General features: G+C 39.0%; 1 protein-coding gene across 1 annotated transcript in view; it reads left to right on the forward strand.

Moving 5' to 3' along the window:
- Positions 1-25,559, forward strand: part of BIRC6 (baculoviral IAP repeat containing 6) — a 322,387-nt gene that overhangs the window by 77,156 nt on the left and 219,672 nt on the right. Inside the window, 12 exon segments of the mRNA XM_037895446.2 lie at positions 2,816-2,949; positions 6,515-6,649; positions 7,226-7,413; positions 8,223-8,537; positions 9,054-9,153; positions 9,973-10,187; positions 10,337-10,545; positions 10,872-11,218; positions 13,616-13,835; positions 20,071-20,204; positions 23,126-23,263; positions 24,901-25,028. Coding sequence (XP_037751374.1) covers positions 2,816-2,949; positions 6,515-6,649; positions 7,226-7,413; positions 8,223-8,537; positions 9,054-9,153; positions 9,973-10,187; positions 10,337-10,545; positions 10,872-11,218; positions 13,616-13,835; positions 20,071-20,204; positions 23,126-23,263; positions 24,901-25,028 — 2,263 coding nt within the window.

Below are 25,559 nucleotides of genomic sequence, written 5' to 3' on the forward strand. Positions count from 1 at the left end.
TACAAAAGCAAAAAATCCTTCATGTTTTCTTAACTAGAATATTCATTTCTTTAACATTATTGAATATATATATATTTGACTAACACAAGTCATTACACAGCTTTCTAACACCATGCTAGTGATGCTCTGTGATCTGTGCATGCTGCCTGTTAGTTTCTAATAAGTGTTTGTTTAAGGTACTGGTTTTAACCTAAAAGCCTTAGATGTCCAGGGACCCTGTTACCTGAGACCATCTCTCTTCCTTTCCAATACCTCTGCAGTTGAGATGAGCTAAGGAACAACAGCAGAAGCATCTTTCTCATCACGTGTACAGATATCACAGCCTTTGTTATGAGCTGATTACTCTGCTCCTTGGCATTCCCGGTGTGGCTTTATCTATTAATCAAGGCAAACTTTCTGCCTTTTTCTCCTGTTGAGATTTCACACCCATCATGTACAGTTCACATGTTATGAAATGTGTATAAAACATAACTGCTTCTATATTTAAAAATTAGAAAGAGGTTTTTCCTACTGACTTATTTGTAGAATGCTGCATGTTTACAAAGGTAAAGGTGAATGTAATGGTATGTAGTTAAATTGAACAAAATACGAAATGTCATCTTTGTAGTCTTCTAGGAGTCCCTTCAAATTATTGAGGTTAATGTGCTTGCATGGTCTTCCCTTCTCTCCCACACTCTTAAATAATTGAAGTCAAAGCATCAGGAAAAATGTGTGATGTGTAGCCACGTGCTTTTTTTATAAATAAGATGACAACCACTGGTAAATTTTTCACTAAGGAGCATTTTATGGAGTATATGTTCGATAGTATTCAGTCTCTACAACTTCTGTGTTCTATTTTTTCTCATCACTGCCATCAGATGGTATAATACTTGGTAATCATGTAGAAGCAGGTGTTCATTTAAATTAATGCTAGCTTCCTATTGTCTGTGAGTGAGCAGATACACACTTGGTGACTAGCTACTGCCATGGGAAAAAGCCGCATGAGTAAATGCTTGAGAAGGGATAGATGACGTGGGGATGGTTACATATCCCTCTTGAGCTGCTGAGGAATGTATGGGGGGATGGGGGAGAGAAATGACTGTATCACATAGGAGCCATCAACTATCTCCTCAACCCTACTTCAGCTGAACCTTGCATGAGCTGTTAAACATCTCCAATATCTCCAAAGTACTCCAGACTCTCTCCACTATCACTGCTGCTTTGATCCTCTGAATGACTCAACATTGCCTAGCATTAGATCAGAGTTAAATATCATGTGGTCTTAGCTTCTGGGGTGTCTCCTTTTCCCAAGCATTAGAAAGTACCAAATGATATTTTAAAACATTTCACATATGTAGCCACAACATAATGTTCTTGTCAGGAGATGCAGCTTTTTTTGTTCCTGTGCTACACCTGTTGATGACTACTTTTTCCATTAGGCAAGTCAGTGCAATGACTTTACCAATGCTAGCATCATCCCAAGGGAGAAAGACTTGTGCCATTGTAAAAGGACCTCATGATGTCATCTTTGATAGCGGACGTCTGTCCATGCAAAGTATGGTGGTCTGACTTTTGGGGCTATGTGGAACAGTACATGTAAAGACCGTGGATGACCGTATGATGATCATAGGCAGTTCAATATGTTTAGTATGGATATCTCCTTCACAACCACCTACTTCATGTGGTGAAGCTCTCAAGAGCACAGACTGGTCAGTTTCACCACTGCTATTCAGTAATGGGCAGGGATGAAACTTGTAAGAATCATGTCAATGTCAGTCAACAGTTGCCAGGGTTCCAGAGTTTCTGGTATGGCAGAGATGCTGTGCTGATTGCCTTGGAATCAGGGATGCTGGTGCTTCCAGGATTCATGGGCAGTCTGTGGAGGCTGGAAGTCTTGAGGGTCCCCGGACTTGGGGCAATCCCTGTGATGGGGTGCCCCACAGCTGTGGACCCTTGAAGCCTGTCCCAGGACTTCCAGACTCCCAGGCCAGCTGATTCCCTGAGTTTGCCCAACTCTTGGGGTAATGGGCTGTGAGAGTTGGGAAGCCCGAGGGTCCTTAGCTCCTTTGCAGTCTGTATGGCAGCACTGTCCCAAAATTGTGGACTCTGGGGTTCAGGCTCAAAGGTAAACCTTTAAGTGGGCTGCTGAGGAGCTAGGCAGGCGAGCTGGCAGGCAAGTTTTGAAATCTCGCCTAGGTACTGTTGGAAGATTAGTCAAAATCAACGTGTTTCTGCACAACGTTTAGCTTTCAATGAATTGCCATTTTTCTCATGAAAATATGCTCCATCAGAACATTTCCAACCACCTCTCTTTGCCAGAGAGATGCAGGGCATGCTGAAAACACCATCTTTGTGGAAGACTGAATGGCTTTGAGCTTTGGGAGAAAAGTGGTATATCTTTAGATTATTGCTTTAACTCAGCCAGCTAGTAATGTGTGGGTGTTCGTATACTGCTGTGCTACTGGGTGGCTATTGGGCATATGAATTGTAATTCCTAAGGGACTATGGCTTTCTTATGTTTAAGAATACTTTCAAGACAATATTGTATTAGGTCTTCGTGACTGTTCTAATGACAGTTGCTTAATCAAGATAGTAGGCTGTCCACCAATGTGTGCCAGTTTAGAGGATTTTAGTGAAATATGAATAATTAGTAACCTCAAAGATCCATTGATTAAATGACAGGCATGTGAGTTTTAGTCCACTGAAATAATACAACCAAGATCCTAAATGAACTACTTGGCTTTTTGTCTCTTTTTGAGTCTCTCTGCATTCTCAATAATTTATAGTTATAGCTTGGTGTTTGAAGAAGTGTTCAACTGTCTTATTCTGTTTGCAGATATGGATTATATAGTTCACCTTTTGATCCAGTTCTTTTTGATTTGGAAATGAGTGGCTCTTCCTGTAAGAATGTATACAACAGCAGCATTGGTGTACAATCGGATGAAATTGACTTATCTGATGTTCTTTCAGGTATGCACACTTTAAAAAATGATACTTGATCTAAAACTTTTTAAAATAGTAACTCTTAAGAATAATATCTCTTCCTCTCTTTTATTGGTTTAATAAGCATTTAGTATTGTAGTCTTTAAGTGACTCTGCATTTTAACCTTTGAGTAGATTTGTGAAAGTGTAAAACATTCTCTTCTGAGAACTGAAGAGCACATATCTGTCTCTGAAAGTGACTTGCCTCAACTTGTTTGCATGATTTTTTAAAGATAATTGCTTCCATGCATAGAGTCTGGTAACATAGATGTTCATGACTCCTATGGTTTTAAAGTAGACACTTGTTTTGATGCTTTTTCAAATGTGGAGCCCAGGCATTACATGATACTAATTAATTTGTGTGATGCATCATTATGAAAACCCTCTCTCTGTTGTTCAGGCATTAATTTTTTAATTTGTTTGTTTCACCCATACATTTGTGGTTGGTATTTCCTTCCCACTCAACTCTGTTTCCTTTTCCCCTTTCATCTCAAAACTGATTTTTATGCTTCCTATACTTCTAGCAATGAGTTGTTTCGCAGTATGGCACTGTTGTCATTAAAAGTGCATTCACCAATCCAGAGGAAATCCATCTTGGCGTCACGAGCTTTTAGAGCTGCCTCTCAGCTCAATATTACAACTCTGGTGCTGGTCATCCACACCCTGTTTAACTGTCATCAGTCATGCAATTCCCTAAAGACAGAAGAATCTGACTTGACTAAGCCTGAGTCCCCTCTTAAACCCCCTTCCCCCAAAAGACAAGTATGGAAGTCAAGCATCAAGAGATATTTAGATGAGTTAAAAAACCCCAAGAGGCTTAATTTTTGTCAACTCCGCCAAAAAGCACAGTCTCCAAGGAAGGAATACTGGAATGGGTTACCAAGGGAGGTGGTGGAATCTCCATCCTTAGAGGTGTTTAAGGCCTGGCTTGACAAAGGCCTGGCTGGGATGATTTAGTTGGAGTTGGTCCTGCTTTGAGCAGGGGGTTGGACTAAATATCTAAGAAGTCAAGACACTTAATGGATAGCAGTCCTGAAGATGATGAATTGACATCCTTCCCGCCCACCCCTTCCTATTTTTGTCTCCAACTATTCTGGAAAGTTGATTATTTGTCCCCATCACTGGAATAAATTATTCTTGGAGGAAGCTAATTTTACTCCAGTTAGAGGTCCTCAGCCTAGAAGGAAGTTAGGGATTGAGGTGGGATTATCTTTTCTTGTTTCTCATGAACTTGAAAAAGTTACTTTGCCTGCAACATAGCAAGGGGATCAATCAGCAGTCTGCCATTAACTTAATGAAACTGAGAATTTTACTCTACTCAATAGCTCAATTTTTCAGCTGATTAAAAATATTCTTTAGTTGAGGATGCTATTTTTGAGTTCCCCAAAAGAAGTAATAGTGACTAAAAACTATAAAATCTATTTTCTTTGCAGTACTGGACCACTTCCATGTCTAATAATAGTATCTGCTCGTACCTCTCTTCATTGAGTTAATAAACTTTCCTCTGTTCTTAAGTCGAAGGATAAACATGTCAGAAAAAATTACCAAGGGAATCATAAGAATGGCCATACTGGGTCAGACCAAAGGTCCATCAAGCCCAGTATCCTCTCCTCTGACAGTGGCCAATGGCAGGTGCCCCAAAAGGAAATGAACAGACAGGTTATCATCAAGTGATCCATGCCTTGTCACCCAATCGCAATTTCTGGCAAACAGAGGCTAGAGACACCAATCAAGTGGTCGTCTTCACTTATGTGTAACTACATAGGTAATACCTCATTTTAGTGACCCTACCATAATCAGTTGAAGTGCTCCAGCCATTGAACCGTTCTCTGTTTCTTATGGGATTTTTCTTTTTTTTTCACAGTAGCCTGATTTGAATGTCAGATCAACTTTACCTTTTAAGGCTAGATCATTGCATTCAAAGCTGTCTTAAACCCGTGGAAGACAAGGCACTATCATGACTCACTCGTGTAATATTTAGTTATTTGGGCTGTCTTGATATAGGGGGCAGATTTTAGCCCCCAAACCGAAGCTCAATCTTAATGTGAGTTCCTGCTTGATCCCCAATTTTCTGTTAATCTGATTTGTCTTTTTTTCATAGTTGCCACAGTCAGAAGGGTAAGCAAAATTAATCCTTTTTTAGCAGAACTATTCCTCAAGCTTTACTTAAACTAAGTAGTTTGTCTTTGCGTCACACTCTTCATTTTAGTTAAGACACATCTTGTTACTTTCCATCTGTCTGATAACTATGCATCACAAGGGAATTCTCCTTCATAACTTGAACCTCCCTCAGTCCTAAAGTTCTTCCAAGATAAAACAGTCTTTTGTAGAAATCTTGGTAATCTTAGCTTACTCTATGGAAGTCCTAAGAAAGGGCAGGATTAAACCCATTAGAGCTGCCATTGCTCATTGGGTCAGAGTCACCATCCAAGACAGCGTGTATCTTTTCTAACGAGCAATTTCCCCAAGGTATCTCTGACCATTCAACAAGGTCGGTAACTATGGCTATGTCTACACTACTGCAGTAAGTCTACCTAAGTTATGCAACTCCAGCTATGTGAATAACGTAGCTGGAGTTGATGTAGCTTAGGCTAGTTTACTGCGTGCGGTGTCTTCACCGCACTGGGTTGACTGGAGACACTCTCTGGTTGACTTACCTTATGTGTCTCATTCCTGGTGGACTACCAGGGTAGACCAGAGAGTGCTCTGCCATTGATGTAGCGGGTCTTCACTATACCCACTAAATCAACCCTGGGTGCATCAATCGCAGGAGCGTCGATCCTGTGGTAGTGTAGACATAATCTATCTCCAAAACTTGCAAAGCTGCCATCTGGTTTTCTCTTCGCTCCAGATACTACATATGTAATGAGATGTTAGTTGCTGATTAACTTCTGAATCTAATACATTATACTTTTAAAATGCATTCTTGCCTCTTCTCAGACTTGTTCTTTCCTCTGTATCTTAGAGTTTTTAAATCACGGTAGTTAGGCTTGTGGCTTAATGTTTGAAATGCCAGAAGATAATCTGATGGAAGTCATGACTGTTAAATGTTGCTGGTTATAGTGTTAATTTTGGAAGTACTCTCCTTAGGCTTCCTGGCCAATGTAAAGGATTCTAATACTGAGCTTTCGTGGTCTAGAAAAATCTTTGAACTTGCCCCAAACACATCCATGAGTGTGGGTGGATCTTATCAGTAAATGTTACTTAGGGTTGATGAATGTACTTTTTGCAAGTCAAAATTTTGCCAATCCTTCCACAAACAAAGAGTGTAGCCTTCATTCTTAGCTTATTTCTGCTGTTTGTTCCTGATCCTCTGACCAGATAGCACTTTGAGCTACAATTAGAACGTTCAAAATCCTATACCTAAAGACACATTTCTATAAAAATTAATGTATATATTATAGTATCTTTATTAAATTGTTTCCTCCTGAAATGTTAGATGAGAATGTGGACAGATTATATTTAACTGCTGACACAGTCCATACTTGAAAAATCTCATGACCACTATCAAAAGAACACTAAATGATGAACAAAATATTTTTTTTTCTTACAGGGAATGGGAAGATTAGTGGTGGTACAGCAGCTGAGGGTAGTTTTACCTCCCTTACTGGACTCCTGGAGGTTGAGCCTCTGCACTTTACCTGTGTTTCAACTAGTGATGGGACTAGGATAGAAAGGGACGATGCAAGTACGTTTACTGGTATATACAACCTTTTATTATTTCTACTTAATTAAAACACAAAAATCAGTGTATTCTAGATTTTTGAATGCCACTTATCCAACACGTTTTTTTTTCCCCCAAACAATTTCAGAAGTTGAGTAAATGTTTAAAATTTTAAGTTGTTAAATGGCAACATACACTTTCTTAGAGATTTGACAAACAACTGGAGGAAACCAGATTTCAGATGTAAATTTAGAAGTTTGAATTTAACTAATGTGTATAGCACATTAGCGTGTGTTTGCATTACAACCCCACATGGCAAAAGAAATCGGTTACGGTAACCAGTGTAACACCTTTATTTAGGTATGTGTTGAATGTACATTTTAGACATAGTGCATAAACTGCAACTTCTGTAACACACAAGAAAATATTACTTTGTCCAGTTTGCTATGTGAGACAATTACGACTTGATACTTTCTCTCTTACTTTTAGCTTGCTCTTTTATTGTTAACCTATAAAGGAATTAAGGATGCCATTTAGAAGTGCTTTTTGTGCTTCTTTTCTACATACATGTTTGTTTTTTTTTCTTTTGTTTCATGCCAGTGAGTACCTTTGGGGTTACCCCAGCAGTTGGTGGCCTCTCATCTGGGACGGTTGGGGAAGCCTCGACAGCACTGAGTTCAGCAGCCCAGGTAGCTTTGCAGTCTCTCTCTCATGCAATGGCCTCAGCCGAGCAACAGCTCCAGGTGCTGCAAGAGAAACAGCAGCAGCTTTTGAAGCTTCAGCAACAGGTTGGAGGCTATTTGGCTATTTTTTCATGCTGTCTCTAAACTTCAAAAGCTGAGGAAGTAGTTACAGAGCTATACTTTTTTTTTTCTCCCCCATTTTCATAGTGTATTCTGTGAGGAGGGAACAGCTCTGGGCTGAGGATCACATTCGTTAAACAAAATGATGAAAATGTTTACCATGCGAGATTTTTTTTTTGGCCTTTCAAATTCTATTTTTGTACATGTGAGGTTTTGAGGGTGGGGAGTTTGATCAGTGTCATTCACTTTCATAAAGAGTTTAGTTTTGATTAACAAGCAGAAGAACAATATAGTCAAGGAACCACAGTGGAATTAAAGGAAAGAGATGTTGCCATTAATAATGGTACCAGTTTACACAAAATAAAAATTTTATATGGTAATGATGATTTGTATGCAATTTTACTTTTTCCTTAATGAAATCTTCTTGTATTATAAATCTCCATTTTATTTTTGGGATAATTACACAAATTTGAAAGTGAATGTTGGTGAGAGACACAACAGTAGTTGGTCCAATAAAAGATATTACATCACCCACTGTGTCTCTCTAATTGGAACTGATACGGCTACGACAATACAGCATACAAAATAAACATTATCAGATTAAATAGTGTTCCATTTTTCCAGCTTGTGTTAGGTAATTAATAGAACCATAGTGGTGGTAGTTGGATAACATACAATTTTTACATAGTTTAAATGAAGGTTGAGGTTTTATACTTGGTCCATAGTGCATATTACTAATACGTTTACAGGCAGTGTTGGTCTACTCTACATACTCTGCTTTTATTTTCTTACAGAAAGCTAAGCTGGAAGCAAAACTACATCAGACAACAGCAGCAGCAGCTGCAGCAGCATCAGCAGTTGGTCCTGTTCACAACTCTGTGCCTTCCAACCCAGTAGCCGCACCAGGGTTCTTCATTCATCCTTCAGATGTCATTCCACCCACTCCAAAAACAACACCTCTGTTTATGACTCCACCTTTGACTCCACCAAACGAGGCAGTTTCTGCTGTTATCAGTGCAGAGCTTGCTCAGCTTTTCCCTGGCTCAGTCATTGATCCTCCAACAGTTAATCTTGCTGCACATAACAAAAATGCAAACAAGTCCAGAACGGTAATTACTTTTCTAATAGAAATGAGACAATCAGGACGTAACTCTCTGTTTTACTTTTTACTTGACTGATGAGTAACAATTCTGTTTATCGACTTTGGTTGAGATGTAAATATTTAACTACTAGATAAAATTTCCTTTTCATATGGCCTATTATAGCAGGGCAAGATATTCTATTAGATAAGATATACCTATAAGATAAGAATATCTATAATAAGATATTCTATTAAAAGAAAATAGATTCCTTATATAAGAGGTAACATAACCATGTAGCTGTAATATTAATCCTTTGAACAAGGATTCAGTGGGTTTGAATCCATTGATTAGTATTAGTATTTCCTCATGGTGCATACTAGTGCAAAATATAGTGTAAGTGATGTCAAGAATATCAAACTTGTAAATAGAAGGGACTGAATTGTTTTTTTCATTCTTACACTTACATGAACAAGACCTTCATATACATACAAAATAGTATACATTTTAATGACCTTAATTTTACTAGTGTTTCTTCCTCCTCAGAATCCACTTGGATCTGGACTTGCTCTTGCAATATCTCATGCTTCACATTTTCTTCAGCCTCCACCTCATCAGTCCATCATTATAGAACGAATGCACTCAGGTAATACTAGAACTCTTTCTTAACATCTTGGTTATGTGTAATGGGATTTTCTGATGGACGTTGAATATTTTCTAGGACACTTTGATTAATAGTGTAGCTGCAGTCCTATTTGCCTTTGTAAATAAATGTGTGTGACTTTGTTACCATCGTATGCCAAGAAAGCTGAGTGTACAAGGACGCTTGCTGAAAAAATACTGCAGAGGAAGGTATGTTGGGATCTCTAGACAGGTACTTTAATGAAATACTCTTGCCAAAGGGCACAAATATCTAGCTTTATATTAGCTATTTATTTACCCTCTATGGCTGCCTATTCTAGAGCAAGCAGAAGTTATGAAACTCTAATGATAGAAATGGTGAAATTAAGGAGAAAGCAGGCAACTGTTTTGCCCGTATAGCATGTGAAGAAGGGGCAACAAATAGGTTTTCCAGCACTTCATAGGTTTCTAAAAGATTTAGAATAGTTTGTATAAGTATACCACCTATTCTTATAGCTTTATGCATTTAAGTTTTGTGTGTATGTGTACATACGTGTGTGTATACTTTGCTGCATAAATTGATTACCAGTACAGTGGATACAAGTCAAATATTTTGGACTCTTTTTACTATTATTTGCAAGTGAAGTTATGTCTATGTTTCAGATCATCTTCAGTCAGTTTGCAAGTTTAACAAACTACTTTGTTTAGTAAAACTGAAAATTTTCACAAATATAGTCTTTGTGAACTATACTGAATCAATATACCAAACCACTATTTTCGGACTTTGTATTTTGGTTAATTGGAATGGTACTGATGCTTTCAGCCCATCTAACTTTTTTCATAGGAGCAAGAAGATTTGTGACCTTAGATTTTGGCAGACCTGTACTGTTGACAGATGTATTGATTCCCACTTGTGGAGACTTGGCTTCCTTGTCAATTGACATTTGGACTTTAGGAGAAGAGGTGGATGGAAGACGATTGGTAGTAGCTACTGATATTAGCACACATTCACTCATTCTACATGACTTAATACCACCACCTGTTTGCAGGTTCATGAAGGTAAAAAAAAAAAAGCTAAAAATGAAAATGCTTTCCCACAAATACTGATTCTTGAATTGCTTGTTCTTTTAAACTCTTTCAAATGGAAGTGTGATTTGTGTTAAATTTTCTTTATGCAACAATAAAGGTTACATTACCTTTCATTACAGATCACCGTAATTGGTCGATATGGTAGTACAAATGCTAGAGCCAAAATTCCATTAGGGTTTTACTATGGTCATACCTATATCTTGCCATTGGAAAGTGAACTGAAGTTAATGCATGATCCTCTAAGAGGAGAAGGTGAAGCTGCAAACCAGCCAGAAATTGACCAACACTTAACAATGATGATTGCATTGCAAGAAGACATACAGTGCAGGTGGGAAGAAATGTGTACACAAATATTCAGTTAAACACTGGAAAGACCATGTCAGTAATTTTGTATTGCTACTTTCCAAGACTTGTTTAAAAATATCAGACAGTGTAACTTGGCCTTGTAATGTAGTACAGATGTTACAATATAAGCTCCATAGTGGTGATTTTAAAAAAAAGTAAATAGATATCCTCTTTCCCTCCATTTTCAGTATTTTATTTAATAGTGTATATAAAGTAACAAATATTCAGTTTCTAGCAATTTAAATCTTAAATATGTGTTGCTATATGTGAATTTCAGTTGAAAGGTGTGCTGGAATTTTCCCCCTGTAGGTACAACTTGGCATGCCATAGACTGGAAATCCTTTTGCAAAGCATTGACCTGCCTCCACTCAACAGTGCTAACAATGCTCAGTATTTTTTGCGAAAGCCAGATAAGGCAGTAGAGGAGGACAGTAGAGTGTTTTCTGCTTACCAGGACTGCATTCAGCTACAGCTTCAACTCAATTTGGCCCATCATGCTGTACAGAGGCTCAAAGTAGCTTTAGGTGCAAGCAGGAAGACACTAAAAGAACAACCTGACCCAAAAGAGCTGATTCAGATGTCCTCCACAGAGCAGTTACGCACCATCATCAGATACTTACTGGATACTTTACTTAGCTTACTTCATTCCTCCAATGGTTAGTGTTTTTTTTAATGTTTGCAAATAGATCAGTTAAAATATTCAATAACACTTTTACCAGTGTTCCAGAAACTTTGAAAAGCTTAATTTGCTAATTTCTTCAGTTAGCTTTTTGAGCAAGAAGATATGCTAGAAGTGGTCATGTTTATTGACCCACACAATACATAGAAAGCTTTTTATATTGTATTGAGGTCACGTTTACTATAAAATCAGGATGGACAAAAATGAATGATTTTTTAAAAAAAAGAAATGTAAAAAATGGATTATTTTATTTAAATTTCCCTTTTAAAAATAGACTTGTTTAAAATTAAATTTGAAATTGACAACCTACATTAAGGCCTAAATTTCTATAATTTAAAAAATCATTTAAATGAAAATATGCTCCATCAATGCGCTCTCGTCAACTTTTAATGAGATAAAGGGTGCTGCTTTTTTAATTATATACAGAATTGGGGGAAAACTTCTTTAATTTCTGAGGATAACTCAAGCTTTATAAATATCACAATATCAGGTACTGCATTAAGCATGTCTTAAGTCTTCATACTGCTGCGAATGCTCGTATTTACATTTTTCCAACTGTAAGTACTTCATTTTTGTTATGCAGGGATGCTTTTGCCTTAATTCCTTTTTGGTTTCAGATTTAGCTAGCAGAATATTTTCTTGATTTGGACTAGCGCATTCAAAGTGGGTAAAGCTATTGAGAGTTGAAATGAGCAGGGAAGTTTGCTTGTCTCTACCAACTTATGAATAAAAACCCAGTGGGAGAGTGAGGTCTACTAATTCTAAAAACTTCAAAGGCCTGAGGCCAGATTTTCAAAGGTATATAGGCACCTAAAGATGCAGGTAGGTGCTGAATGGGATTTTCAAAAGCACCTAAGCAGGCGTTCAAAAAGTTATCGACTTCCCATTGATTTCAATCCAAGTTTCTGTCCAAAGGCAGTGTTAATTTTTCTTATCTAATAAATAAGAAATGCATCATTCATTTAACATAAGTAAAAATTAGGAATCTGAATAAATGTATGTTAAACTATATAAATGCTTACATCTGATTTTAGTGTAGCCTTCTGGTTAGCAAAAAGTACCACTGAATTTAGTATAAAGTCTGTTTTTGGCTGCACATCAACATGTTGTAATGGTTATACCAACCAATGAGGTTGAACCTTTCTTTAGGAAAATAACTAAAAAGTACGAATGTAAGACAAGATTAAAATAATTGATTGTAATGCAAGTTCCTTGCTTCCTTAATTAGGTCATAATTATAATTGGTAAATTAAATCAGTCCATCCTGCTTTAAATTGGGTAAAATAATTTAGCAATCAGTTTGCATAAAATACTTAAATATTCATTGGAGCAGAGAGTTGGACCTGAATCTCCCACATCCCAGGGAGTGCTCTAACCACTGGCCTATAGAGCATTTTTTCCTCTGTCTCTGGCCTAATGAGTGTTTTATACAAAATGGAACAGCTGCAACAGGAGAGATTTAGACCCACCCTAGAATACTCCATAGCCCGGTGGTTAGGTTCAAATTCCTGCCGCTCTCAGGGGATTTGAATCTGGGTCTCCCACATTCTGGGTGAGTGCTCTAACTGCTGGGCCATTGAGTAAAAATGGGGGCACCAGCACATATTTTGTGCAGAGCACACTCAGGTAGGTGTGTTCCAAGGTGGCCTCTGAGTACACCTACTGGATTGGGCCTCAAAGGGGAAAGCCTAGTTTTAGGATCCCTCCAGGGTTTAGGCATAAACTAGATGTTGGGTGTCAGGACTTAGTAGGTGAATAGGCACATGCCCACCAGCAGATTTTTAGGCACCCTAGGGACTTAATCAGCGGAAATTTAGGTGACTATAAAGTTAGGTGACAGCTGAGTGAAGGTTTTGATTATGATAATTTTGGATTTAGATGCCTAAAGTGGCAGTTAAGCAGTTAAATCCCCTTGTAGTTCTTTGGAGCTGAAGTCTCACTAAAAGTCACTGAAATGGGACTTAAGCTCCTACGTTACTTAAGCATTTTTGAAAATTTTAGTCTTCGCCTTTAATAGTCACAGTTTTGGCTGTTAGAAATTTTTAACATAAAATTATCAATATAGGAAAAATCCTTGTAACTTTGAGCTTACTTCACTAGCAATCTGGAGAACCGAGCATGCTTTTTTTTTTTTTAAACGAGCCATACATAATGAAGCATACAAAAAATAAATGTAAAGCTTTTATAATGTTTTTATATGGATACCATTTGACTGTTTATTTTTAAGTTGCATTCACTGATTGGAAAATTTTTTTTATCCAATTTATAGCATTCCTTATGAATGTAGTAACTTGCTACTCTTTAAAATCTGAAGACAAACACCTCTTCTCTTAAATGTCCATATGCATTTCATTTGATTTCCTTCTCTTATAAGGGCATTCTGTTCCTGTGGTTCTGCAAAGTACGTTTCATGCTCAGGCTTGTGAAGAGTTATTTAAACATCTGTGTATCAGTGGGACTCCAAAAATACGGTTGCACACTGGCCTTCTACTTGTTCAGCTGTGTGGAGGTGAAAGATGGTGGGGGCAGTTTCTCTCTAACGTTTTGCAGGAACTGTACAACTCGGAACAACTTCTTATTTTCCCACAAGACAGGTAAGGTTGCTTTGGCATAGAGATACATTGTAATGTTTACTGTGTATGAATAATTTTACATAATTTTGTTGCAAAATGTTAGGTTTTTAACTTAGTATTTGGGAAGATGGCAGATGTTTTTTTTCCTACTAGCACTAACAATAGAAGTCCAGAGGCTTGAAAAAAATCCTAGTTCTGATTTTATATTTCCTATGGATTCTGTTTTTCAATATAAGGTAAGCTTCTCATTTTAAAAAGGTCCCTTTTGATTTAAGCACTTATTGAAAAGATTACCTAAATTAGAGGTGAAGTGTTGTCGTGTGTCTGGAGCCAAATGGACTTACCCAACTCACCGCAAAGATGAGAAGTTCCATGTAATAAACTGATGATCTGATCACTACATCTAATTACAAAACAACCACTAAAATTGTATTTAAAGAACAATTTCTTAACAGGAAATCTCCATTTTGGCAGTCTGATGCAACTTAAAAGTGAGTCCAATGCTTTCTGATGGAAAAGCAGAGTCAAAGTACAGCATTTCTGAGTTTCAGAGTAACAGCTGTGTTAGTCTGTATTCGCAAAAAGAAAAGGAGGACTTGTGGCACCTTAGAGACTAACCAATTTATTTGAGCATGAGCTTTCGTGAGCTACAGCTCACTTCATCGGATGCATACTGTGGAAATCGCAGAAGACATTATATACACAGACACCATGAAACAATACCTCCTCCCACCCCACTCTCCTGCTGGTAATAGCTTATCTAAAGTGATCATCAAGTTGGGCCATTTCCAGCACAAATCCAGGTTTTCTCACCAAGGAAGTATATACACTTGTAAGTTCTTAAGAGCATTACTTGCATGGGTTTCTGCTACATAAGTGAACACGCTCAGAACTTTTGGGTTAGCGGTGTCTGGGGATACATGAGTACTCTGCCTCTTTCATTGTGTGCTGATCTTGATCTGAAAATTTACAAAAGGGCACGGCTCCACCCACCGGCTTGTTGCTGTGAATTCAAGAGGCAGTGAGCAGGTATTCAGTGATGTCAGTCACTGCCTCTGTCTTTTCTCTTGAGAGAATTTCTTTCTCATAACTTATCAGCTTTAAGCTGGGACCTTCTATCATTTCTGTGGTGGCCAAGAACACTTTGTACCTATTTTTCCCTTTAAGAGACTTACAGTTGCATTCATGCTATGTGCTGTGCCTCCAGTAACTGCACATGTCAAAACTTGAGTCTCCAGAAACTCCACCTGTTGGGACTAATGTTTGGAGGTGCCAGTGCCAGGTATATAGGTTTTGTGCCTCTTGGAAGTTCATTGTCTATGAAACTTGACAGTGTTAACATGCTATGCAAGCTTGGATGTCAAGGACCATATCACGCTGCTCTTGAGGATCTCTGATTTAGTTTTATTCCCTGACACCTTGCACTAGAAGTCAGGAGTCAGTTCAGCTGTCGAGTACCACGTTCACTTTGCTGGCATGTCCATGTAGCAGGTCTTTGAAGAACTCTCTTCCCAAGTACTGTGACTTTTCTGGTCAAAGTGGTGCCATGACTCCGTAATTCTTGATCTATAACTATGGGCCAGTATCATTGTGCAAGACATTCTCTGTATCAGGAGCCTCATTAGTGCACTGTTACCTTCCTTTGTCTTGGGTGTCTTTGTCTCGCATCTCCGCAGTGGATGTCTCTGCATTGGGAAACCATGGTTCTGTCCCTTAGTATAAGGGACTTAGACAACTAGATGAGTGGCCCTTCCCATCAATGATAAAAAGCCTACTGGGATCTCTGGTTGACCTCAACATCCATACTTATCTCCAAAATATTGATTGACATTTTCAGGTCCCACAGCAGGAGTGTGAATTCATCTAAACTCGACCATTATCCAGCTCTGTAGTCATTCTTTAGCCCAAATAAAATCAGGGAAATCTAGTGGGCCAAGCAAAGTGAGGCCTTACACTCAATTCAATGGAATGTCTACCCCTCAGTAACATGATGGTTTTTGAAAACAACATCTGTTCAGGGCCCTATTGATTTTGATTAAAAAAAGGTGAAAAACCTGATGTCCACATATGTAAATGTTATGATTATATAGGAGGGGAAAAGCAATGATCTCAGAGGCCTTCGCAGGGGAGCAGAGTCACGCTACATACAGGAGTGAGGCAGTGACCTCAGGGTTAGAGTTCAATGTGGAGGTTAGGGTGTCCCTACTCTGGCCAGACCCCTCCTAAACTGGGCCCCCTGCCTGGGTTGGTAAGGGAGTGTCATAATGGCTGACCTTAAGGGGGGCAAGGTTCCATCTGAGTATACAGCTCAGCCTACATGAGCAATGAAATGTGCAACCCTCTTTAGTCCTCACTCACCACCTAAGAATAGGGAGCCAGGAAGATGTATTTTATATAGCATGTCTGTAGACAGTGTAGAGTAACAAATAGTGTCAGCTCAATACAACTTCCTAAACTGGGACAAACTGCCTCCACTGTTAAATGAGTAAGGCTGGTTTCAGAGTGGTAGCCGTGTTAGTCTGTATCAGCAAAAACAACGAGAAGTCCTTGTGGCACCTTACAGACTAACAAATTTATTTGGGCATAAGATTTTGTGGGCTAAAACCCACTTCATCAGATGCATGGAGTGGAAAATACAGTAGCAGGTATGTATACACAGTACATAAAAAGATGGAAGTTGCCTTACCAAGTGGGGGATCAGTGCTAATGAGAATTCAATTAACAGTAGAATATCAAGGGAGGAAAAATCACTTTTTTGTAGCGGTAATGAGGGTGGCCCATTTCAAACAGTTGACAAGAAGGTGTGAGTAACAGTAGTGAGTAACTGCAGTAATTACTACAGTAAAGCTGCAAGTCTGTCAGGGAGGTCATGGAAGTCACGGATTCCATGACCTCCATGACTTCTGCAGCGGCTGGTGCTGGCTCAGAGGTTGCCTGAGCCGGGCAGCCCCTGGGCTAGCGGCAGCAGTTTCAGTGTGTGGGAGGGGGCTCAGGACTAGAGTCAGGGGATTGGGGGGCTCTTAGCTCAGGGTGCAGGGCTCCCCGGCTCCCACTGGCATGGCCTTGCAGCTCTTCCTAGATAGAGAGGCCTGGGGGGGTCTGTGCACTGCCTGCGCCTGCAGGTCCCACCTAGCAGCTCCCATTGACTGCGGTTCCAGGCCAATGGGAGCTGCACAGTCAGCGCTTGTGGCGGGAGTAGTGTGTGGAGCCCCCTGGCCCCTCCGCTGCCTAGGAGCTGCAGGGACATGCAGAGCCCCCCGAGCACCTGTGGCCCCCTGCCCAAGGTTTAGTTAGGGATATATAGTAAAAGTCATGGACCGCTCACGGGCTGTGAATTTTTTTTATTGCATGTGACCTATCCATGACTTTTTTTTTTACGAAAAATACCCATGACTAAAAAGTATACGTGAGTTGTTGAAGTGAGGCCAAGGAGGATGACTAATTAGAGCTGTATTTTAACAAATACCTCAGAATTCTGAGTAACTGGAGCAGATAAAAATCCTTTTTTTCTTTGCAGAATAACTTCACAAGTACAACATGAGCATAAGAGAGACCACTAATCAGGTTTCCTCTCCCTGCTGTTGTCAGAACTAGAGCTTGGTGAATACTGTTTTGTTTTTTTGTTTTGTTTGCTGCCTTCTGTTTTGAAACAAAAAATTCAGAAAATAAATCACGTTGGATTGAATAATATGCTTCATTCAATGAGACCTGACATTTTTCATTTCATTTTTGGGCATTTTAGAAAAAAGAAAGGGAGCAATAATGGCGATTCATAGATGTTCATAATGACAATGAACAGTTACTGCGCTGGGGGGAAAAAGTGAGAATTATTGCATAGGTTAGTGCACTCACCTAGGATATGTGAGACCCAAGTTCAAGTCCCTGGTCCAATGACTTAAATTTTTGTAAAAATGTAGAACAGCTTCAATAGGAGAAATTGTGTGACCCACACCAGGCTATCCCATAGCCCATTGGATAGAGAGCTCACCTATAATGCGGGAGACTGTAGTTCACCTTCCTTGTTCACATCAGACAGAGGAGGAATTGAGCCTGGGTGTGTCAAATTCCAGCTGAGTGCCCTAGCCACTGGGCTAAAAGTTATAAAGAGGGTGGTGCCATCGCCACCACACCACCACCTCCTCTGCCAGCCCAAAAAAAAAATGTCAAAATGAACAATTTCATTTCAGCATTTCCAAGACATTTCAATTTTTCAGTTCAGTAACTACTTGACAAACTTGACCCAATTTCATGAATAGTTTTGGGTTGACCAAAACTTAATTTTTCAGCATGTACATTTTTTGACACAAAAATGTCATGCAGCTCTAGCTGGAATAGGTGCTTTAGACAAACCCCATAATACATAATTTATAAAATAACTCCGATAAAGGAAGTTGCTTCCTCAATACCAAACAAGTTAGTGGTAGTCCTGTTTTCTGAGTGATTGTGGTTTATATCCCATTGTCCACTTTTATTCTGCTTACTGCAACTATGGATATTCTTATCCATAATCTTCTTTTTTGAATATTACTAATCCCTTGGATTTAATACCTTATGGTAATGAATGAAAGGAATGTAATGATTCTTTAACATTTCTGTTCATCGTATTAAATATTGTGAGCAGGCATATCAGGAGATCTGCAGTTCAGATTTCTTGGGTTATTAATAGTCAACAAGTGTATCAAATTCTATACAAACATTGCTAATTACATTTAATAGCTATATAGGGCTTATCTCTTCTGGGACCTCACAAAGGCTATTGGGATTGGTTTTGATGAGGTTTTTGCAGTTCACTGTTAACTCGGAAACTTAATGATGACACTTCAAATGCTAGTATTAAACTTTTTCAGTGACTTGTCCTAACAAAAACCATTGTCTCTTTTTTATCCAGTGTGGTTGAATTGTATCCATCATGTCTGTCTTTCCTTCTGCTCACTTCAAAGGTGGCTACAAGGAAATACAACAGCAAAATATAAATGTGAATCACAGTTCTTTCTTGTTTTTCGGTGATGGTGTTAGTGCTGCACTCAGGTGATCTAGCAACATATCTGTGCTTTGGAGGGACTGGATAGGGACTCCTGGAGACGCTCTTTCCACATTTGCAGGGGTTGCTTCACAGCAACATGAGCCACTTTCTTCTTTGCAAGGCTTAGATGGGTTTTCATCACAGAGATCTCAGTTACTAGTGGTTTAGGAAGTAAGAAGGTGATTTGAAAGCAGCTCCATAGAAATATAAAATCAGCAGCATCTGGAACACAGGTCCAACCTCTTTGGAGTAAGAGCAAAAGACAGGCTTAGAATCAAACACAGGTCTTAAGTGTAATGAACTTAATTGCGTGGTCTCAAGGCTAGCCATTTGTCATCTTGATTATTCAGATTTGATACTGTTCTTAAAAAAGATGATAATTTTCGGAACATCAGCCATAAATATTTGGCTGCTGCATTGGGGTGTGCAGGCTTTTGCAGGCTTATAACACATGGGCCAGCCTGTTCACTTTTTCTCAAATAGGAAAAACTTCTGCTGCCACTTCAACTCTCCCTTGTCCTTCTGGATTCTTTGAGTCAAAAGTGGGAAAATTCTCTTGCTCGAATAGGTATTCCAGCAAACTCAAAGCAGTGCTATTTCGGAACTTTTGTTTTTGAGCCTGGTGCCCTCAAGAAGTAATCATCTTATTCCCTCCTGATGACCTGCTGTCAGTTAAATAGAAGAGTTTGTTCCTTTGGGAAAACATGATGGTAAATTATTAAAATGAAGGTTACAAAAAACCTTACACTTCAGGCAAAAGGAGTGCACCCACACTGGAATAATGTGGTGTGGGTATTGTGGTGGATGGGGAATTCAGTCTGTGTATGCTTTCAAATGTTCATTGTTTTACAATACACAGAATTATAATATAAAAGTAGGGACAAGTAGAATAGGAAATGAAACTGGTCAATTCTCAGTGAAGAAAATGCATAGATTGGGAACTCTGCAGGCTTCTAATGGTAAGTTACTGCTGATGACTTAAAGTTAAAATGAGAAACTGCAGATTTTATAATATTACATAGTCCCTCTGATAGTACAAATAGAACCCTGCCTACCTTTTTGAACTACAGCGCTCGTTTTTTACCCTTACCTTCCTTAAGCTTTGATTTGAACATGTGGAAATGTTGTTTGATGTATTTTCCAAGAAATATTACTGCATTTAAATGCTTTTTATAAGAATTATAACTGAAGAGAACTGTTCAGTGTGTTAAACATTTTTAATTTTATCTTTAGGGTCTTCGTGTTGCTTTCCTGCATTGGCCAAAGGTCTCTTAGCAACAGTGGTGTCTTAGAAAGTTTGCTTAATCTCTTGGATAACCTGCTGTCACCTCTGCAACCTCATTTACCTATGCACAGGCGTACTGAAGGTAGTTCTTCATTTTAGGAGCTATATTTTCAGATTAGATCTTTATTCTAATTTTCATAACAGGAGCCTGATTGCACCTACTATCAAAGCAGATTAAGTTAAAATCCCCTTTTTTGCTTGTTTGGAAACATTGATTTTTTTTGTGGGGTGTTAAAATTTCACATTCTTGGTCTTTGCCCAAACATGACTTTTTTTCCTTGAAGTTTTGAGCAAAATCTGCTTCACTGTTCTTGTTCAGTTAGGATGAAAAGGACCTTTACATGTTTAAAAGATTATCCCACTGTGGTTTCGGACAGCTGTAGCAAAAGTAGCTGAATTTCAGAATTAGGCACAGATACAGTTCTCTTTGGGAACTAGTCTTTGCTTGTTTACCAAATATCGTTGGATTTAATTTGACCAAATTATGGCTGTTTGAAAATTAATAGAGCCTGCAGAATATAACATTGTGTTAAGTGCATAGCTAAAGTGCCCTTAACTCATGACTTGCTAAATATGTGTTTTTCTAAATGTTCTGACTTTAAATGTTCATAGCTCTCTAAAAATACTGAATTGATATTCTCCAAACTAGACTCGCTTTGTACATCTTCTTAAAATCATGACAAAATTGAAGAAAATCAGTTAATTATCTTTGAAATTTGTGAAAATATTAAATCATGGAACATCCCTTAACTCATGTACACTTACAAAGTTATACAAGGCTCATCAGCTTGGATTTATGAGTTTGCAAGCTTGGTAAATGCCAGCTGGCGCTCTCTTCCTCCCTGCTATCCTGAATCCCCCAAACAAAGATTTGTAAGTGACAGAGGGGAGTTGACTTATTGCTCCCCATCAGTGTACCAAAGGCTAGCACTGCCATACCCTCTCACTTGGTTGGCATAAGTTCTTATGATCTGCTTCTGCAATTCCTCCACCCCTTCTGCCCTCTTCCCACAGCTGCCAATTTCTTCCTTATCTTGCATCACTATTCCTGTTCACTGAGGACTTCAGAGCTTCATCTCTGTTGGTTTTCCAGCTTCCTTCCCCTTGGGCAGCACAGGTGAACACTAGGGAATTACCAAGTGTGTGATGAGTGCCAAGTGTGACAGAATTCCCAGGAGAGGGGAAAGGGTGAGAAGAAGCATCAAATGTAGGGAGCAAGAAAAGGAGTGAGAAACTAATGGATCTCTCCCATTAGTACTTCAGCTAAGAGTCAGAAAATAAACAAGACGCAACAGTAGGGGAGAAAAAGCAGGTGTTTGGAGTGAAAGTGAGGGGGAGTGCTAAAATTTGGGATGGAGGGAAAAAAAGGAGGAGAGTTTAAGAACTACTTAGCTATTAAGAGAGATTGAAGAACAGAGATATTGATCTGGATAGAAGGAAAAGACTTAGTATGATCATTTAAAACAAAAAAACCCCCCAAACCCAAACAACTTTTATGCATCTTTCTGTGGACCAGACTCCTGTACTGTAGATCAGACTCCTTGTTTTTTTTAGTCTGAAACCTGGACTAGTTTGCAACAAGAGTCACCCAGATTAGCCATCCTACCTCTTATCCCTCTAGTCTGCATTGCCAGTTCCAGGCCCTACCATTAAGTCTCTTCTGTTCCCATTTAGGATGGGGCAGTATGTTCCAATGGACAGAGTACCGGGTGGGGAAGTCAAAGTGCCTGGATTCTATTGCTTGCTCTGCCAGTGACTGGGTGTGTGACCTTGGGCAAGTCGCTTCTGTGCCTTGGTTTTCTTATCTGTAAATTGGAAATAATGATACGTGAGTTTACAGAGCATTTTGAGATAAATGGACAAAATGTCCTGTATAAAAACTAAGCAGTTATTAAATGTGCTGCTTAAATATAGTACTTTCACATAGATATGAAAATGTGATTTTAGCCTGCAATGTGGTACACAATAATCTTTGGCCTATTGGTGCCTGTTGTGTCTATATAAGCATGCAATTTAATTAAAGACATTGATTGAGTGACCTGTTTGCTTTTGTAGGCTGATGGCCATTGATACACACTAATTAGTGTGTTTTATAACTGTTTTGAGGACAGAAGAATGACTCATTGATTCAAAAGGTTTTCTTGTGTGATGTACAAGTAGGTTTTGTGTGACTCACATGCAAAAATCCCCACCCCCCTGTTAGTGTATGTGAGGCCAATGTAGGCAATAATGATATTAGTTTCAGAGTAGCAGCCGTGTTAGTCTGTATTCGCAAAAAGAAAAGGAGTACTTGTGGCACCTTAGAGACTAACCAATTTATTTGAGCATAAGCTTTCGTGAGCTACAGTACCACTTCTGTGTGTACCACTTCAGTGAGCTGTAGCTCACGAAAGCTTATGCTCAAATAAATTTGTTAGTCTCTAAGGTGCCACAAGTACTTCTTTTCTTTTTGTAAATGATATTAGTGTTATCGATTTGCAGGAGGTCTAGATCTTGCCTCTTTGTGAGGGTCTCAGCTTTCCCAGCAACTGGCTGAGATTTCACTTCGAATGAGAGCTAGCTTGCTGAGGAGCCAATCTGTGGAAAACGGGGGAATGTTAGTGGGTTGAGAAGAATAACTGCCCCTTTGTTTGTGGGACCTTGTTTGCCTTTTGTTACCAAGGTTCACAATCAAGGGGACATTAATGGTGAGGGAGAATCCTTCTGTTTCCTTTTTCATCTGACAAGAAGAATTGTGATCTTTGCTTTTGGACCTTACTTCAGCTCTTCATGATTCCCTTCCTCCCAACTTCTTTCTGTGCTCTCCGAGACCCCACGCAGTGATTCTTGAGTGCAAGTCCTGTCCTCTGCTTGTGGAGGGAAACATGGGAACCCTTATTACCTAGAACTGTGTGCACCATAAAATGTCCGTGTGGGAATTCTTTAAGCATTGCTTTTCTGATTGTTATAATTTCAAAAATTTACTAAATCACTCAAATGTCACCTAAAACCTACTTATTTAAGGGGTATTGGACATTCCCATGATCAGCTGGGTTGTAATGCTGGTATCCAGACTCCTAGACTACGTGGCAACTGTTGAAGATGAAGCAGCAACAGCCAAGAAGCCTTTGAATGGAAAAGAGAGGGAGAGATTCCTGACAGGTATGGAACACTTAAAATATTTCTAATTCAAGTCTGGATTTTAGAGATCTTTGTAAAATGTTCAGTACTGCCAGCTCATGTTCAAAAATGAGTCATAATCATGAGATTTTAAAAATACAACTTGGGATCTATTTATTAGCCTTCTGATTTTTGAACCATTTATGGTTTACATTTTTAAACTCTTTCACAGCCATGATGGGTATAAACTTAAAATAATAATAATAAAAAAAAAAAGAGTTGAGATACTCACATTATCCCATGATACCAGGGGCTAGAGCTTTAAGAAACACAAAATATTTTGAGACTGTCAATAATATTGTGAGAGTTGTTAAACCAAAAAAAGGACAGGAGACACTGGATATAGTTTAATCAGCTGCAACTTTATTATTAGATGTCTGGGACTACCTAACAGATAAAAGTGTACAGTTCAAATAACTCCATGATCATTTCAGTATCTACCGAGGGGCTTCTGCCAGCTCCCTTTTTCCATCCTGGTCCCCAGCCAACCCATTGCTGGGACTTGATCATATTTTCTCGCCCCTCTCCCACTGAATAGATTATAAAGGAAAGGGGGGGTTGACTCCCTGCCATGCCAGTCATAGGACCCCCTTTCCTCTTCCTTAACAAACACCTCCTTTTAAGTCCTTTACCAAACCATTTATCTGGTCACTGTATCCCTTCCCTATGGAGTACCTGCACTGGACATCCACCCCACACTTAGGCTGTGATGTCACAACTCATTACTTAACTCCCTTCCCTGTTCACCATAACAAAGCCTCCATGAACCTGCTGTGGGGAAAGCAAAAACCCCACTGCACCATCTTGGTCAATCTGGTGGTGAGGGAAAAATTCCTTCTCAGCCCCCTGAGAAAGGAGTAGCTAGTGCAATGCCCACAATGGGTCCAGACCAAACCTAGTATTTTGCCATTTCCAAGGGGAAGGAGAGTGAGTGCTGCTCTTCCTGGTCCTGAGAAAAGGGACTTTTCCCACCAGGCTTGCTCTTGGTCAACTCTCCGGCCCTTCCAGTACCTGGGGGATGAGTCAACATTACCATGCTAACCCACACTACGTTTTCAGCAGCTTCTGTGCGTGTCTCTCACACCACACCTGTAAAGTGCTATACTCCTTCCCCCAGCAAGCTGGACAATGGTGCCCGTACTTAAGGTGTGGTGTGGTCAACTTGACGTTTGTGTGACTGTTTGTAGCTAACGTGTGAGGAGAATGGTGTGTTTGAGTAAGTGTATTTCAATTTCTAGCTTCGTTGTGGGTTGGTCTTTTTTTGTTTGTGTTTTTTTTTTTTAAAGTAGTATCTTTCAAAAGGAGAAATGTGAGTGATAAGTACTCACATTATGGGTGCTTTTGGTTTGTATAAGTTAAACTAGTCTTGTTTTTTCTTTTCATACTTAAGAACTTGAAAATAGTAAATGCAAAATTGTACTGTTGACCTTTTCATGCTGTGCAGTAATGCTGCCACCTAAAGTGAGGATTGCATGACAGATAGTTTAGTAGAAGCCTTAAATTTAATGCTCCATTTTTATATTTAGTTTATAGAATGACTTCTTATTGTTGCTCTCAACTATTTTAGGAACTGTTGAAAGTAAGCCTCAAATATTGATATATGTTTGTCTTTCCATTAGGCAACCAATGGAGTTTTATTAATAATAGCCTACATACCCAGAGCCTGAGCAGATCTTCTAAAGGCAACAGTAGCCTAGATAGATTGTACTCCAGAAAGATCAGAAAGCAACTCGTTCATCATAAACAGGTAACTTTCAGTGTGTACTGGCACTTTTAATGTAGGATACTTATAGTAATGTACCTTATTTCTTAAAATTCCAGCTTTGGGCCTGGAGCTCATTCAACCTTGCTTTTGCAAAGGCCTGGTTCTGTAGCTAAAAGCTGCCTATCTCTCTTGACATGTATCTCAAACTGCAGGGTATGGGATCTGCTGAAATCATTCTAGTCTTGTGGAGCATATTGTTATATTTCCCTGTGGTCCGTATTTGATAGTAAAACTTACTTTGCATTTTTGGTGAATCAGCAAACATCTGAGTGCAAGCTTCTGGAGGCTGACCAGCTGTAATTTAACAGTATATCATTTATAAGACCGTGTTCACTTTTAAATTCATCTGTACAGGTTCTGTGACCCTGTGTTCATATCTAAAAATTCTCTTAATATTGATGGTTCTTAAACCTAATCTGCTCTGACTCTGCTGGCAGCCCATTGAAGTTGTATAATTTAAAGTTGTACAAAAACTAAACTAAAAAAGGCTCAAGTTGCAATTTGAATTGAAGT

The sequence above is a fragment of the Chelonia mydas genome, chromosome 3, assembly GCF_015237465.2.
Source record: "Chelonia mydas isolate rCheMyd1 chromosome 3, rCheMyd1.pri.v2, whole genome shotgun sequence".
Taxonomy (NCBI): Eukaryota; Metazoa; Chordata; order Testudines; family Cheloniidae; genus Chelonia; species Chelonia mydas.